Genomic DNA, 14,595 nt, shown 5'->3' with positions numbered 1-14,595 from the left:
ATTTTGGAGGACCTGTCCTAGGCCCAGCACATAAGTGCAATTATGAAGAAAGCACGGCAGCACCTCTACTTTCTCAAAGGATTGCAAAGATTCAGCATGACATCTAAAACTCTGGCAAACTTCTATAGATGTGTCGTGGAGAGTGTATTGACTGGCTGTATCACACCTGGTATGGAAACACCAATGCCCTTGAATAAAAAATCCTACAAAAAGTAATGGACACAGCCCAGTCCATCACGGATAAAGCCCTCCCTACCATTCAGCTAATCTACATGAAGCGTTGTCGCAGAAAGCAGCATCTATCATCAGAGACCCCCACCACCCAGGACATGTTCTCTTCTCACTGCTAAAAATCAGGAAGTATGTACAGGAACGTCAAGACTCACACCACCAGGTTCAGGAACAGTTATTATCCCTCAACCATCAGGGTATTGAACTAAACAGGATAACTTCACTTGCCCCATCATTGAAATGTTCCCACAGCATATGGACTCGCTTTCAAGGACTCGTCATCTCAAGTTCTGGATATTTATTGTTTGTTTGTTTGTTTGTTTATTTGTTTATTATTTATTTTTTTTATTTGCACAATTTGTTATCTTTTGCATGCTGGTTAAACATCCAAGTTGGTGCAGACGTTCATTGATCCTATTATGGTTATTTTCCTATTATGGATTTATTGAGTGTGCCTGCAAGAAAATGAATCTCAGGTTTGTATATGGTGACATATGTGTATGTACATTGACAATAAATTTACTTTGAACTTGGAACTTCTTGTATCTCCAAGCCTGAATGCTTGAAACCACAATGAGCAAAACAATTCTGAGTTGGCTTACCGCTTATTAGTTGCCAACTATTAGTGACAAAATCACTGCTTTTTGAATGCAAACTTGCAAGTGACACCATTTTAAAACTGTTCACTCTAAGCATAGTGTAGTGTTTAACGGGCACATGTTGTGCACACTACTGAAGCTACTTAGAAATTGTTAGGCAAGTTTCCTGGTCCAATTAAGCAGCAGAGTGTCCCAAGTAAATAAAGGGAATCCTGGCTATGTTCTCAATTTGTTTTTGTTTCTTTAAGAGATGTCCCAAATATGTGACTGTTTCAATAAACCGGTGGCCCAATTAACCAGAATCCACTCTACTTGATTATTAGTGCTTTACAAGGATCTACTACCTCTGCCTTAAGAATATTCAAGGACACTGCTTCCACCATACAAAGCACTTGAGCAACTCAACAGGTCAGGCAGCACCTGTGAAGGGGAAATAGACAGTCAACATTTTGGGTCAAGACACTTCATCCGAACTACTTCTAAAGAAGGGTCTCGTACCGAAACATCGACTGTTTACTCCTTTCCATAGATACTGCTTGACCTGCTGAGTTCCTCCAGCATTTTAAGTGTGTTAATCTGAACTATTTGTCCAAATTTTCCTCCCGAACCACTGAGTTCCTCCAGCACTCTGTGTGTTGTCCCAGATTTCAGCCTCTGCAATCTCTTGTGTATCTAAAGACTCATGACTATCTGAAACACAAATATTTCACCATGTATCATTCTTAAATGGGGAACCACTTATTTTTAAACTGTGACATCTACTTCCGGATTCTCCCAGGAGAAGAAACATTTGTCAAGATCCTCAGGATTTGATAAAGTCCTTACTCACCTGACTAGCTGTAACTGTTGTGCTATTATCTGAATCAAGGCTGAGGCTTATCTATTTATAATCTACACTAATAATTTTGAACAAGGTACCAAATGTATTGCAGCCAGATTTTCTGACAATACAAAGATATGTGCAAAATCAGATAGCAAGAAAGTGGGAGGAAATGGCCACTAGAGTATAATATGACTAAATATGAGGTGATCCATTTGATATTAAGAATAGAAAGGCAAAATATAATTTAAATAGAGAGAAAATTGAACTGTATAGAGCAACCTGTGTGTTAATATGCATGAAATTGGGAAGACAAATGGAACGATGGCTTTAGTGCGAAGGAGGTGGAGTACTAAAGCAGGTAAGATTTACTCCAGCTGTACACTGATTTGTTGAAACCTGAAGTACTACAAAGAATCATTGGAGATGATTCAGGAAAGGTCTGATGATTCACTGAGATGGATGGCTTGTCATTTTAGGAAAGGTTGAGCCATTTAATTTAATAGAATGACAGGTGACCTGAGTGAAGCATAGTTTGTGAGGGGAATTGATTAGTTAGAATATTATAATTCACCATCCCACTCTGATCCCTTACACTGTTTCAACAAAGCCCTACATAATCTTAAGAGATAGTACCCTGAGCCGAGGGTCAAAGCACGTAGGTGCGAGGTTGAGGCATATTCGATGAGAAGTAGAGGTAAGGTCGAGGCATATTTGAGGAGAAGTTGGGGCGAGTGGAACAGAGCAAAGTTGGAGCGGAAGAGAGGCTGATTTAGACCCCATTCAAGGAAATCGAGGCAAGGTTTGATCAACCTAAGCGCCAGACCAATTTGGAAAGGTCGAGTACGGCCTGAAATATGGCAGTAAGGTCCAGGCCCATAAGATCATAAGACATTGGAGCAGAATTAGGCCATTCAGCCTATTGAGTCTGCTCTGCCATTCCATTACAGCTGATCCCGGATCCCACTCAACCCCATACACCTGCCTTTTTGTCATACCTTTGATGCCCTGACCAATCAGGAAACTATCAATTTTATGTTAAAATATACCCACACTTTTGGCCTCCACAGTTGTCTGTGGCAAAGCATTCCACAGACTCAATACGCTCTCAATACGTCAAAAAAAATTCCTCCTTACCTCTGTTCTAAAGTGTCACCCCTCAATTTTGAGGCTGTGCTCTCTAGTTCTGGATACCCCCACCGTAGGAAACATCCTCTCCACATCCACCCTATCTAGTCCTTTCAACATTCGGTAGGTTTCAAAGAGATCGCCCTGCATTCTTCCAAATTCCAGTGAGTACAGGCCCAAAGCTGCCAAACACCCCTCAGATGTTAACCCATTCATTCCCGCAATCATTCTCATGAACCTCCTCTGGACTCTCTCCAATGACAACACACACTTTCTGGGCCCAAAACTGTTGACAATACTCCAAGTGGGGCCTGACTAGTGTCTTTTAAAGCTTCAGCATTATCTCCTTGTTTTTATATTCTATTCCCCTGAAAATGAATGTCAACATTGCATTTGCCTTCTTTACCACAGACTTAACATGTAAATTAACCTTCTAGGAGTCTTGCATGAGGACTGTGAAGTCCCTTTGCATCTCTGATGTTTGAAGTTTCTCACCATGAAGATAATAGTCTGCACTTTTGTTCCTTTTACCAAAATGCATTATCATACATTCCCAACACAGTATTCCACCTGCCATTTTTTTTGCTTATCCTTCCAATTTGTCTAAGTCCTTCTGCAATCACATTGCTTCCTCAGCACTATCTAACCCTCCACCATTCTTCGTATAATCAGCAGACTCTACCACAAAGCCTTCAATTCCATTATCTAAATCATTGACTGTGAGAAGTAGCGGTCCCAATACCGACCCCTGAGGAACACCACTAGTCAACCAGGAAAGGTCCCTTTTATTCCCACTCGCTGCCTCCTGCCTGTCAGCCATTCCTCTATCTATGCCAGTATTTTTCCTGTAATGCCATGGGGTTTTACCTTGTTAAGCAGCTCATAGCATTTTGTTGCGACAGGGCCCGAGTCTTAGAGCGAGGAATGACCCAATGTTTGGACGACCTACACACTGGGACAGATGGATTAAAGAGGCAGGGTGTCAGGACCAGAGGCGAGGGTCAGGCTGGTTCTGCTCACTGCTCCATGACATTTACTCTGGTCTTTGCTGTACTGAGACTGAGGTTGTGTGCCTGCTCTGGGCATCGCGTCTGCAGGCTGTGCGATGTTTACTCCACTATGTGCTGAACGGAGGCTGAGGCCATGGGCCTGCTCTAACTGCTCCAGGCTTTGTGCCTGCAGGCTCCAGGACAGTGACCCCACTCTGTGCTGATCTGAATCTGAGGCTGTAGGCCTGCCCTGACTGCTCCAGGCTTTGTGTCTGCGGGCTCCAGGACAGTGACCCCACTCTGTGCTGAACTGAACCTGAGGCTGTAGGCCTGCCCTGACTGCTCCAGGCTTTGTGTCTGCGGGCTCCAGGACAGTGACCCCACTCTGTGCTGATCTGAATCTGAGGCCGTGGGGCTGCCCTGACTGCTCCAGGCTTTGTGTCTGCGGGCTCCAGGACAGTGACCCCACTCTGTGCTGAACTGAACCTGAGGCCGTGGGGCTGCCCTGACTGCTCCAGGCTTTGTGTCTGCGGGCTCCAGGACAGTGACCCCACTCTGTGCTGAACTGAACCTGAGGCCGTGGGGCTGCCCTGACTGCTCCAGGCTTTGTGTCTGCGGGCTCCAGGACAGTGACCCCACTCTGTGCTGAACTGAACCTGAGGCCGTGGGGCTGCCCTGACTGCTCCAGGCTTTGTGTCTGCGGGCTCCAGGACAGTGACCCCACTCTGTGCTGAACTGAACCTGAGGCCGTGGGGCTGCCCTGACTGCTCCAGGCTTTGTGTTTGCGGGCTCCAGGACAGTGACCCCACTCTGTGCTGAACTGAATCTGAGGCTGAGGGCCTGCTCCGGCTGCACTGGGCTTCCTGTCTGAGGACTCACTTTTGTTCTAAATGCTATTTGCTTACTTTTATTGTTTGCACAATATATTTTTGTTCTCTCTGTCTGCAAATTTGGTGTTTGTCAGTCTTTATTTTTAATCAGTTCTCTTGAGTTTCTTGTTTTGTGACTACCTGTAAGGAGATGAATCTCAAAGTTGTATGATGTATGCATACTTTAATAATAAATGTACTTCGAAGTTTTAACTTGTGAACTCATCTTCCAACTGAGAACTCCACTGCTCTTTGAATTCACTGGTTTCTGATTTGTATCAGAGTGCTGCCTGCCCTACAAGTATACATTTTTTTTATTTCAGATTTCCAGCAATCCTGTGTTCTATATCTCAGAGTCCCGTTATTTTATTCTGATAAAGAGCTCCAGGCCTAAAATTGTATTTGTTTCTATTTGCCAATGCTGTCTAACCTACTGTATGTTTTCAGCATTTTTTACATTTTATTTTCGGTTTACGTGTTTTCTTTTGGTTTTCATTTATCGGCATCTTGTTTGTTTTTCTTTCCCGTCCTCTGTTCTCATACACCACCTTCTATACACACCATTATACAAACACAGATGCAGTTAATAAGCCTTCATCACGCGCTCTCTTCTGGCATCAGCTCCCCCTGCTTATTCAGTTTCACTACGTCCCACTCCATCACACACATTCCCTATATTTTCCCTGATACTCCATCTTCGCACAGAATCATTCAGCACAGTAGCCTTTTTGACAATCTATGCTAATCCCATTTGCCTGCTGTAGGCCTACATCCTTCTATGCCTTTCCTATCCAAGTACCCATCCAATGTCTTTTAAATGTCCTCTGGCATCTAATTCAAGATAACCACCACTCTCAGTATGAAACACTTACCTCTGGGTCTCCTTTAAATTTCTCCTCTCTCACCTTATTCCTATGTCCTCTAGTTCTACCCTTTCTGGCCTGTGCAAAAGACTCTGATGATACAGTACATCTTTCTCTGTTCCTTATAATTTTATGAACCTCAGTAATGCCAACTCTCAGTCTCATATGTGCCAGTGCCAATAAATCCGGCCTATCCAATATCTCCCTATAAATACAGCTCTCCATTGCAGGTGAATCTCTTCTGTACTCTCTGTTGCTGCCACATGCCACATGAGGGTGGTGACCAGCACAGTACACAATAATTCAGGTGCTATCAAGACAATGTTCTTGTACAGCTACAACATAATGTCCCAAATTTTATAATCAATGCACTTGCCCATGAACAATGCCTTCTTTACTCATCTACCCAGGTCACCACTTTCAGCAAACTATGGATTTACACCCGAACGTCCCTCTTTATATCAATGCTCCTAAGTTCATGGTGTTTTCTCTACATGGCCAACCAGAATTTAATATCCCAAAGTGCTCACCTCACACTTCTTTGAATTAAATTTTATCTGCCTCCACTCTGCCCAACTTTCTTAATCTACATGTATGTCTTGCTGAATTCTTAGGCAACCTTCTTCACCAACTATGGCGTTTTGTGCCATTCACAAATTCTAAATCAGGTCACCTACATTCTCATCCACTACAATCAACAAAGATTCTTGCATCACTCTCTGTGGTACATCACTTGTTAGTTTTCCATTCAGTAAAACATCCATCCACCATACCCTCTGCCTGCTATCACCGAATCAATTTTGGATGCAGTTTGCCAACACACTTCAGAACCCTTTGCCTGCCAAACCATTTTGATTGGGTAGAATCAATGTGGATTTTAAAAACAAAAATCATATTTGACAATTTTTTGGAAATGTTTTGATATTTTAACTACTTGAATTGATAAGGTGGAACCAGTGTGATGTATTTAGAGTAGCATATTGGTATTGAGTGAGAATTGATTAACAAAGAAAAAATAGATTATGAACGAAGAGGTCATTTACCACTTGGAAGGAAATAACTGGTAGGATGCCACATGGATCAGTGAGTGCTGGGACTTAACTGCTTGCAATCTATACAAATCCTGAGTGAGGGGATGAAATATATCCAAGGTATGTGAAGATAAAGAAGATGACTAGTAATGAGGACTATGAGGTGCAGGCAGAGACTCTTCAGTGAGATATAGATAGGTTAAGTAAATGAGGATGAAATATAACATGGGAAAATTAGGCCATCCATTTTGTAGAAAAATTAGTTATTTCTGAAATGGTGAGTCTGCTAAGTGTTAGTGGGAGCTCCTCTGCACAAATCACCGGAAGTTAACATGCAGCTACAATAAGCAATTAGGACAAATAGTATGCTGGCTTCTGAAAAAAAAAGAGCGAAAGAAGCATCTTACTTCAAATATATAGGGCCTTCATGAGACCGAATTATGTGAAATATTGTGTACAGCTTTGGTCTCCCTACCTGGATATAACAAATCAAGTCAAGTCACTTTTTATTGTCCTTTTGACCATAACTGCTGGTACAGTATACAGTAAAAACGAGACAACGTTTTTCAGGACCATGGTGCTACATGAACAATACAAAAACCACACTGAACTACGTAAAAAAACACAAATCTACACTAGACTACACACCTACCCAGGACCGCATAAAGTGCAAAAAACAGTGCAGGCATTACAATAAATAATAAACAAGACAATATGCACAGTAGAGGGCAATAGGTTGGTGTCAGTCCAGGCTCTGGGTATTGAGGAGTCTGATGGCTTGGGGGAAGAAACTGTTATATAGTCTGGTTGTGAGAGCCCAGATGCTTCGGTGCCTTTTGCCAGATGGCAGGAGGGAGAAGAGTTTGTATGAGGGGTGCATGGGGTCCTTCATAATGCTGTTTGCGTTACGGATGCAGCGTATGGTGTAAATGTCTGTAATGGCGGGAAGAGAGACCCCGATGATCTTCTCAGCTGACCTTACTATCCGCTGCAGGGTCTTGCAATCCGAGATGGTGCAATTTCCGAAGCAGGCAGTGATGCAGCTGCTCAGGATGCTCTCAATACAACCTCTGTAGAATGTGGTGAGGATGGGAGGTGGGAGATAGACTTTTCTCAGCCTTCACAGAAAGTAGAGACGCTGCAGGGTTTTCTTTGCTATGGAGCTGGTGTTGAGGGACCAGGTGAACACCAAGAAATTTGGTGCTCTTAACAATCTCTGCGGAGGAGTCGTCGATGTTCAGCAGAGAATGGTCGTTCCATGTCCAGCTGAAGTCAACAACCATCTCTTTTGTTTTGTTCACATTCAGAGACAGGTTGTTGGTTCTGCCCTAGTCCGTTAGCCGCTGCATCTCCTCTCTGTATGCTGACTCATCATTTTTGCTGATGAGACCCACCACGGTTGTGTCATCAGCGAACTTGATGATGTGATTCGAGCTGTGTATTGCTGCACAGTCATGGGTCAGCAGAGTGAATAGCAGTGGACAGAACACACAGTCCTGGGGGGCCCCCGTGCTAGAGATGGTGTTGGAGATGCTGCTTCCAATCTGGACTGACTGAGGTCTCTCAGTCAGGAAGTCTAGGATCCAGTTGCAGAGTGAGGTGTTCAGGCCCAGCAAGCTCAGCTTTCCAATCACAGAAATATTGTTGTGATAGAGAAAGAGCTTTGAAGGATCATTATTTTGAACCCTGGGGCGACTGTTCGTTATGTGTTTAAGGTTAACCAGACTGGGTCCATGTTCCCTGAATGAGAGTTGATCTCATTCAAACATGCAAAATTTTTGCAGGGCATGAGAGGCAGATACAAGGAGAATATGTCCCCTTGGCTCGGTTACTTAAAACCAGCAGTCAGTCTCAAAAATAGGGAAATGAGAACACATTTCTTCACCTAATGGGGAGAGAATCTGTGTAGGGATGTAATCTTTGGAGGGTGCACTCCGCTCACAAATGCCAAACACCCGACCTATTACAATGTCAAGTTCGCTGATGACACAACAGTGGTGGGGCTTTTCACCAACAATGATGAGCCCACAGAGAAGAGGTGAAGGAGCTCGAGGCCTGCTGCCAGGCAAATAACATCTTCCTCAATGTCAACAAGGGAAAAGAGATGGTTATTGACTCTGTACTTACACACCTCTTACCTTGGTGGCACAGCAAAGAAACTGTGCACAGTTTCAAGCTCCTGGGTGTGCACATCTAGCACAATCTAGCATCATCCCAGAACACATCTGCCACACTCAAGAAAGCCCACAAGTGCCTTTACCTTCTGAGGAGGCAGAAGAGAGCTGGTCTACACGTATCAATACATATCAACTGTACAGTTGAGAGCATGCTAACATGCTGAATCACTGTGTGGTATGAAAACTGCATTTGGCAGACAGGAAGTAGAACTGCCCAATGCTGCACTGGCACCAACCTGCCCACCATTAAAGGCATATATACAGAAAGGTGCCAAAAAAAAAGTCCAGCATTATCATGAAGAATCCCCTGCTTAAGGACCGTTTGTCCCACTCCCATCAGGGAAGAGGCTACACAGTACCCACATCAGGACCACTATACTCAAAAAGAGTTACCTTCCCGAGCCATCAGGTTGTTCAACACCTCCACCCATTAACCCACCATCACTGCATACACATCGCCTAGTATCACTATGTACATTCAATCAGTCTATGTATGCAAGTTACTGCGTTTTATAGAATTGCTTCCATATTTATCTATATTTTTGTATTTTATTGTGTTTTTTATGCTTATTCTCTTCTTTATGCTGCATCGGATCCACAGTAACAATCATTTCATTCTCCTTTACACTTGTGTACTGTAGAATGACAGTAAACAATCTTCAATATTGAATGAGCAAACCAATGTCAGTGTCCTCTCCCAGGTTGAGGCACTAGCTGCATTCAGCAGATTATGTCGTTCATATACCTGAGCTCTGTCATGGGAAGAGAATGCCAGCGAAAAGAGAAAACAATCTGTGCACCTGACTTCTCAAGTGGAGAAGGACTGTTACAGGCATCCAGAATACAGAGGTCATGCATTGTGATGGATATTCACTTTCTAGGCCAGGGGATTCTTGCTTTTTGCCAAACTTAGCTTTCTAAATTCAGCAGCTGCAACTTGCAAAGATCAAACAGTTGTAAATTAAACTTCCAACTGTTTAGCTTCTGGTCATAAATGGGAGCCAATCTTCAATTCTTAATGTAAGTGGGAAAATCAGCTTTATAGAGCCACAAACTTGCTGGCTCATAGCATAAGGCTAATTGCTGAAGAGGTGCAATATAAGACATGGGTTACTTAATTGAGCTTGTTTCAAATCAGACAACATTGGCTAAGTTGTTTAGTAAGCTTGCAGACCAGATGGAGACTATCACTTGCCATATCAATAAGTGATCTATTAGTAAACTAAAAGGTTTATGTACTCAGGGAAGTTAGCTTCATGGCATTAATTGTGGGTACCTGGGATCTGTGTCTCCAAAAAGCTTTTAGACCATTCGTGCTAAAAGATATATGAAAGAATATCACATGGGTGTGAAGTCACCTGTGGTAAAGAAACTGTATAAACAAAGAGAACATTTCAAGCATATTAGAAATGGGATAAGCAACATCAAGAAGCATGGAAGAAACATAGGAAGAACTAGAGTCCATTCCTCTACCTTCGATTTCTGCAACAGATGACTGGTTCGTCTGTTGTTCATGGGCATGTCTTTTTAGCTCATAGGGATTGTATCCGTGTTTTACAAATCCTTCATGTGTTTGAAGTTGTTTGTAATTTAGAAGTCTTTTATAAGATAGAAATCCTCTGTGAGTTTTAATTTTGTTTTAAGAATGTTGTTCGGATATACTGTAAATATGTATCACTGAAAAAAATGAACTGTTTAAACTACTTTGCTAGCAGGAAATATCTTATCCTTGGTAGGGAGGGGGACCTACTGCTCATATAGTGGGTATTGGCAGCTAAACTCGCTGTGGAGAATAAACAGGGAAGTGAACTAGTCTTTGAAGATTGGGTAGTTACGGTAAAACCTCCCTTTAGTGAGGGTACTCATGGCAATTTATACTGGATAGGGCTTTGGGTCTAAATGAACAGGGAAGCAAATTAGTCTTTGAAGATTGGATAGTTACAGTAAAACCTCCTTTTAGTAAGGGTACTCATGGCTATTTATATTGGATAGGCTTCGGGTCTTCAATCAAACTCAATACCATCACAACATCAGAAAGAGGAACTTTGAATGAGAAAGAGTAAGGAGAGCAGCATCTCAGAAACGACCTCACCTACCCCCCTCCTCCCCCCCACCCCCAGCCATATCTACAGAAAATAATGCAGTTCACATTTGAGCCTGGTCATCCACCAGAATCCAGTAAGTTACAAGCAAACGACCCAGAAAATGCATGAGAAAAAAGCAGCCAAGCTTTGGATATCATACACTTTGTCTGGGTCAGTCTACAGTATTTCTGTCTGCAGTTTGTTAAACACTAAGAGAATCGATGGCTATGCAGGTACTCGGGGCTGGAATTGTATTGAAGAGCACACTGAATAGGCCGTTTCTGTTCCCTTATATTTTGATACATTGGCTGGGAGGGAAGGTTTGGGAGTAAAATTACTTATCCAGCTGGAGGAAGACTCCCTCACATCGCCCCATCTCCAACACGCCGATGTCGTCCACCAGCGTCATGACGTCGGATCGGAGAGTGTCGCGGGGCCGCGCCCGCGGGAGGCGAGAGGTAGGGGATACGGGGAGCGCGCAGTTTTGGGGAAAGAGGCGTCGACGGCCGCGCGCTGGGGGAGGAGCCGCGGGATTGCGCGGCTGAGCAAGCCAGTGCCGGCTGAGGCTGCGGGTGGTAGTTGGTCTGTTGTAAAAGTGACAACAGCTCACCCATGGGAGGTTGTGTGGGCTCTCACCATGACTCCTCGGGCAGCTTGAACGAAAACTCGGACGGCACGGGAGGTAAGAGAAACCGATGGTGTTTGGTGGCGACAGTGCTTCTCCTTTCAAGTTGATATTTTGGTTAGTTTTTGGGTCGGTGTTTTTGTATCTCCCCCGGTGGTGTGAGTGTGAAACTCTGAGTATGGGCCTCACACTGGCTCCGTAACCCCTTCCCTTCCCCAGTCCGGCCCGGGCCAGCCTCACAGCCTCGGAGTCTCTCCTTCCGTCAGCCCGGGGTAAGTGCAGGAGGATGTATTTCTCTCCGTTCGTCGGCTCGCCTCCCTAGTTTCAGGCCGGGGCTGATGTTCGATCAGAGGGATGCTCCTCTTGCCTACCGTGGGATGGTTTCTAGTGGCTGGAAGCTCACGGGGATCTTCTGCCTTTGTCTCTCTCTTGCTCACATTAAAGCATGATGCTTCCTTTCCTCACTAAACCTAAAGGAGACAGTTTTTAAAAGCGATAGAAATGTTTCTATTCTTTTAGAATATCGTTTGTGTTTCGCAATTTGGTGTGTAATTAGAAGTACTGATCTGCATTCCCATCTTTCTCTTTTCTGTTTTATATAAAATGCATGTTTAGATGTGTAACGTTTTATGAAGCATTTATTTGGGATATTTTTGTTAAACACGATGTAAGCTGTAAAGTTACGACTGGCAACCCAAGTCCTAGCGGTGATACTATTCTTAAAACTACAACCTGACTTCATGACATGGGCCTCTTGCGAGCTGCACAATTTTGTAGTTTTGTTTATGCTGTAAAGTTCAGAAATAACTGTTTAATAAGCCAGTAATTGATTTTGAAAAGGAAAAAAAGTCTAGCACCTTCTTTACTACATTTTTTCATTCTTGGCATTTTGACCAAGAAAAAACCATCAGAAAGTTTTCTCCAGATGTTCTCTTGATTCATTGTGAAGTTTCTGTAGGATAACAACGTTTTTAGAAGAAATGATGCCCAGCTAACTTTTTCATGAATAATGAAACTACTTGGTGAGAAGAAGTTGTTATGTTATACTTTTAAATCAATTTTTTAAAATTGCAGATTATTGATCCTTAAAAAGGAAATGTAAAGCTTTTAATAGTGCATTATCTTTAAGCCATTATTTTCTAAGGTATTATAGTTGCATTCTAAATTTTCCCTCAACGACTCACAAATTTCGAATTTAAAAATTCCCCTGGCACACTGAAGCTTTGGGTTAGAAGTTTGTAATTTTTTACTATGCCCCTTTTTCAGATGGAAAGACTACCTGAGCAATTGCATCCCATCCCAATTCTTCACTAAATATCAAATAAAAGTAAATATTCCTCTTCTAGTTGAGTATGAGTACAACCTGTCAAATAAAGTTTGACCTGAAGGAAACTGTCCCCCAAAAATGGTAGCTAGAATTGGTGCTAACTCCTTAATGGTATGAAAAGTGTGATCAAAAATGTGATCCATTGGAATTGCTCAAATTTTGAACCAGTTTAATAACTCCTGAATCATGGGGTTCCAAATAGCAAAACAGCCTTGCACGAAATCATTGATTTTATGGAATGAGATGATAGTAACTGCTTTGAGGATGTGACCAGTCGAATCGGGATGTTGTGTATTTTGATTTTCAGAAAGCTTATTGCCCCACACAGGAGTTGAGCGGAGAGGTTAAAGGAATTGGAATAATATCTTGATGTGGATTGAAAATTGAAGGAATGGCGAGTGAAAATATTTCCTTGGATGAGGCATCGAGAACCAGTGATTGGTCTCAGAATTAGAGGTGCACTGTTTAAAATAGAAATTTATTAAATTAGAAGACTGTCTTACTGACGAGAATTGTGGAACCTTGGTCATTGTATTAATAGCAACACAGTTCCTGGATTTGAGAGATCTGTATGTACTGCAGGGAAATGGCACTGTGGTAGAAAATCACTTATCACGTCAATAAATGGCAGACCACATCCAAAGATTGCATGTCCTGACCCTGCGCCCCCCCACCCCCCGTTCCTTATGCTTTTATTTCTTATGCAAGTATGAAGAGCGTGCATGCAAATAACAAGATGGAAGATATTTAACTCTTTCTGTTAAGTTTGAGCAATACTGGAAGGTAAGTTATTTTTGACTTGAGTGCAAGGTATAAATTCAAAGTGGCCCGCAGTGCTTCTCTCTGGAATATGGATCTTGATGTAGAAAGCACAAATTGAGAATAAGAAATAGGCCACTTAGCATGATGAAAAATTCCTGTACTCAGTGTAGTAAATCTTTGAATGCTCAACTCAGGTGGATGTGGATGCCTTTTCATAGTTATATGCAGAACACATGATGAATTTCTGGATAATAAGGTAAACAATGGATATGGGGATAAGGTGGGAGAATAACGTAGATCTGCAGTACGTTACAGGCTCTTCAGCCCACTGCATTGCCAGCCATGCAAACTACTCTAGAAAGTGCCTAGAATTTCCTAACCGCATAACCCTCTATTTGTCTAAGCTCCATATACCTATTTCAGTCAGTCAGTGGGTGCCGTCCCGAATCTGGGGTTGGCGGCTATGCACCTCCATCTTCTTCGATCTTACGACAGCACCGAGTACAACCTCTCCTCCAGTTTGTTCTCGATGGCCGCTGAACTCAAGCCCGAGGCCGTGTTGGCTTCCAGCCGCGGCCGCTTCTTCGAGCTCGGCCCTTCCTTAGGCGGAGGCCTTGGGCAGGTCCAGGCACACAGTGCAGCGCCCAAGTTCATCATGTCTCCTCTAACTAGGTGCATAGCATACGATTCGTAGATAGGTGGTGAGGCTTTAATCTCTTCCATGGAAGATAGCGTTGGCTCACAAAGAGCTCATCTGCCCTTTATCAGGTCTTTTTTTTTAAGTCCTACTGGGTGTCCTCACACCCTCCTCTCCAGACTAAGTCCGGTGGGGGAGCCGGCCAAGTCGCCGACCACTCGACCACGGCTATCTAGGTGTCTGTTAGAAGACCGTATTGTATTTGCCTCCACCACCGTTACTGGCAGTGCATTCCATGTGCCTACCACTCTGACATCCCCCTTGTATCTACTTCCAAGCACCTTAAAACTATGCCCCCTCATGTTAGCCATTTCAGCCCTGGGGAAAAAGTCTCTGACTATCCACACGATTAATGCTTCACATCGTCTTATACACCTCTTATCAGCTCACTTC

The 14,595-nt window shown here is 43.2% G+C and overlaps 1 protein-coding gene and 1 long non-coding RNA gene across 4 annotated transcripts in view; one reads left to right on the top strand and one right to left on the bottom strand.

The window, feature by feature from the left end:
* The window catches only part of LOC134348931 (uncharacterized), a 30,312-nt gene extending 19,116 nt beyond the window's left edge, over positions 1-11,196 (bottom strand). For both annotated transcript variants that reach the window (XR_010018527.1, XR_010018528.1), the window contains exon 1: positions 11,130-11,196. This is a non-coding gene — a long non-coding RNA (uncharacterized LOC134348931). The remainder of the gene's footprint in view (positions 1-11,129) is intronic.
* A 128-nt stretch (positions 11,197-11,324) lies between these two features.
* The window catches only part of ubtd2 (ubiquitin domain containing 2), an 80,495-nt gene continuing 77,224 nt past the window's right edge, over positions 11,325-14,595 (top strand). Inside the window, exon 1 of one of the 2 annotated variants that reach the window (XM_063053514.1) lies at positions 11,325-11,473. In XM_063053514.1, the coding sequence (XP_062909584.1) occupies positions 11,404-11,473 (70 nt within the window). In that variant the 5' untranslated portion in view covers positions 11,325-11,403. Of the gene's footprint in view, positions 11,534-14,595 lie in introns of both variants that reach the window. The other variant, XM_063053515.1, reaches the window with a different exon arrangement.

Source organism: Mobula hypostoma, chromosome 7 (assembly GCF_963921235.1).
Source record: "Mobula hypostoma chromosome 7, sMobHyp1.1, whole genome shotgun sequence".
NCBI classification, from domain to species: domain Eukaryota; kingdom Metazoa; phylum Chordata; class Chondrichthyes; order Myliobatiformes; family Myliobatidae; genus Mobula; species Mobula hypostoma.
The sequence above is the reverse complement of the archived record's forward strand: the minus strand, read 5'-3'. Positions and strand labels throughout refer to the sequence as shown.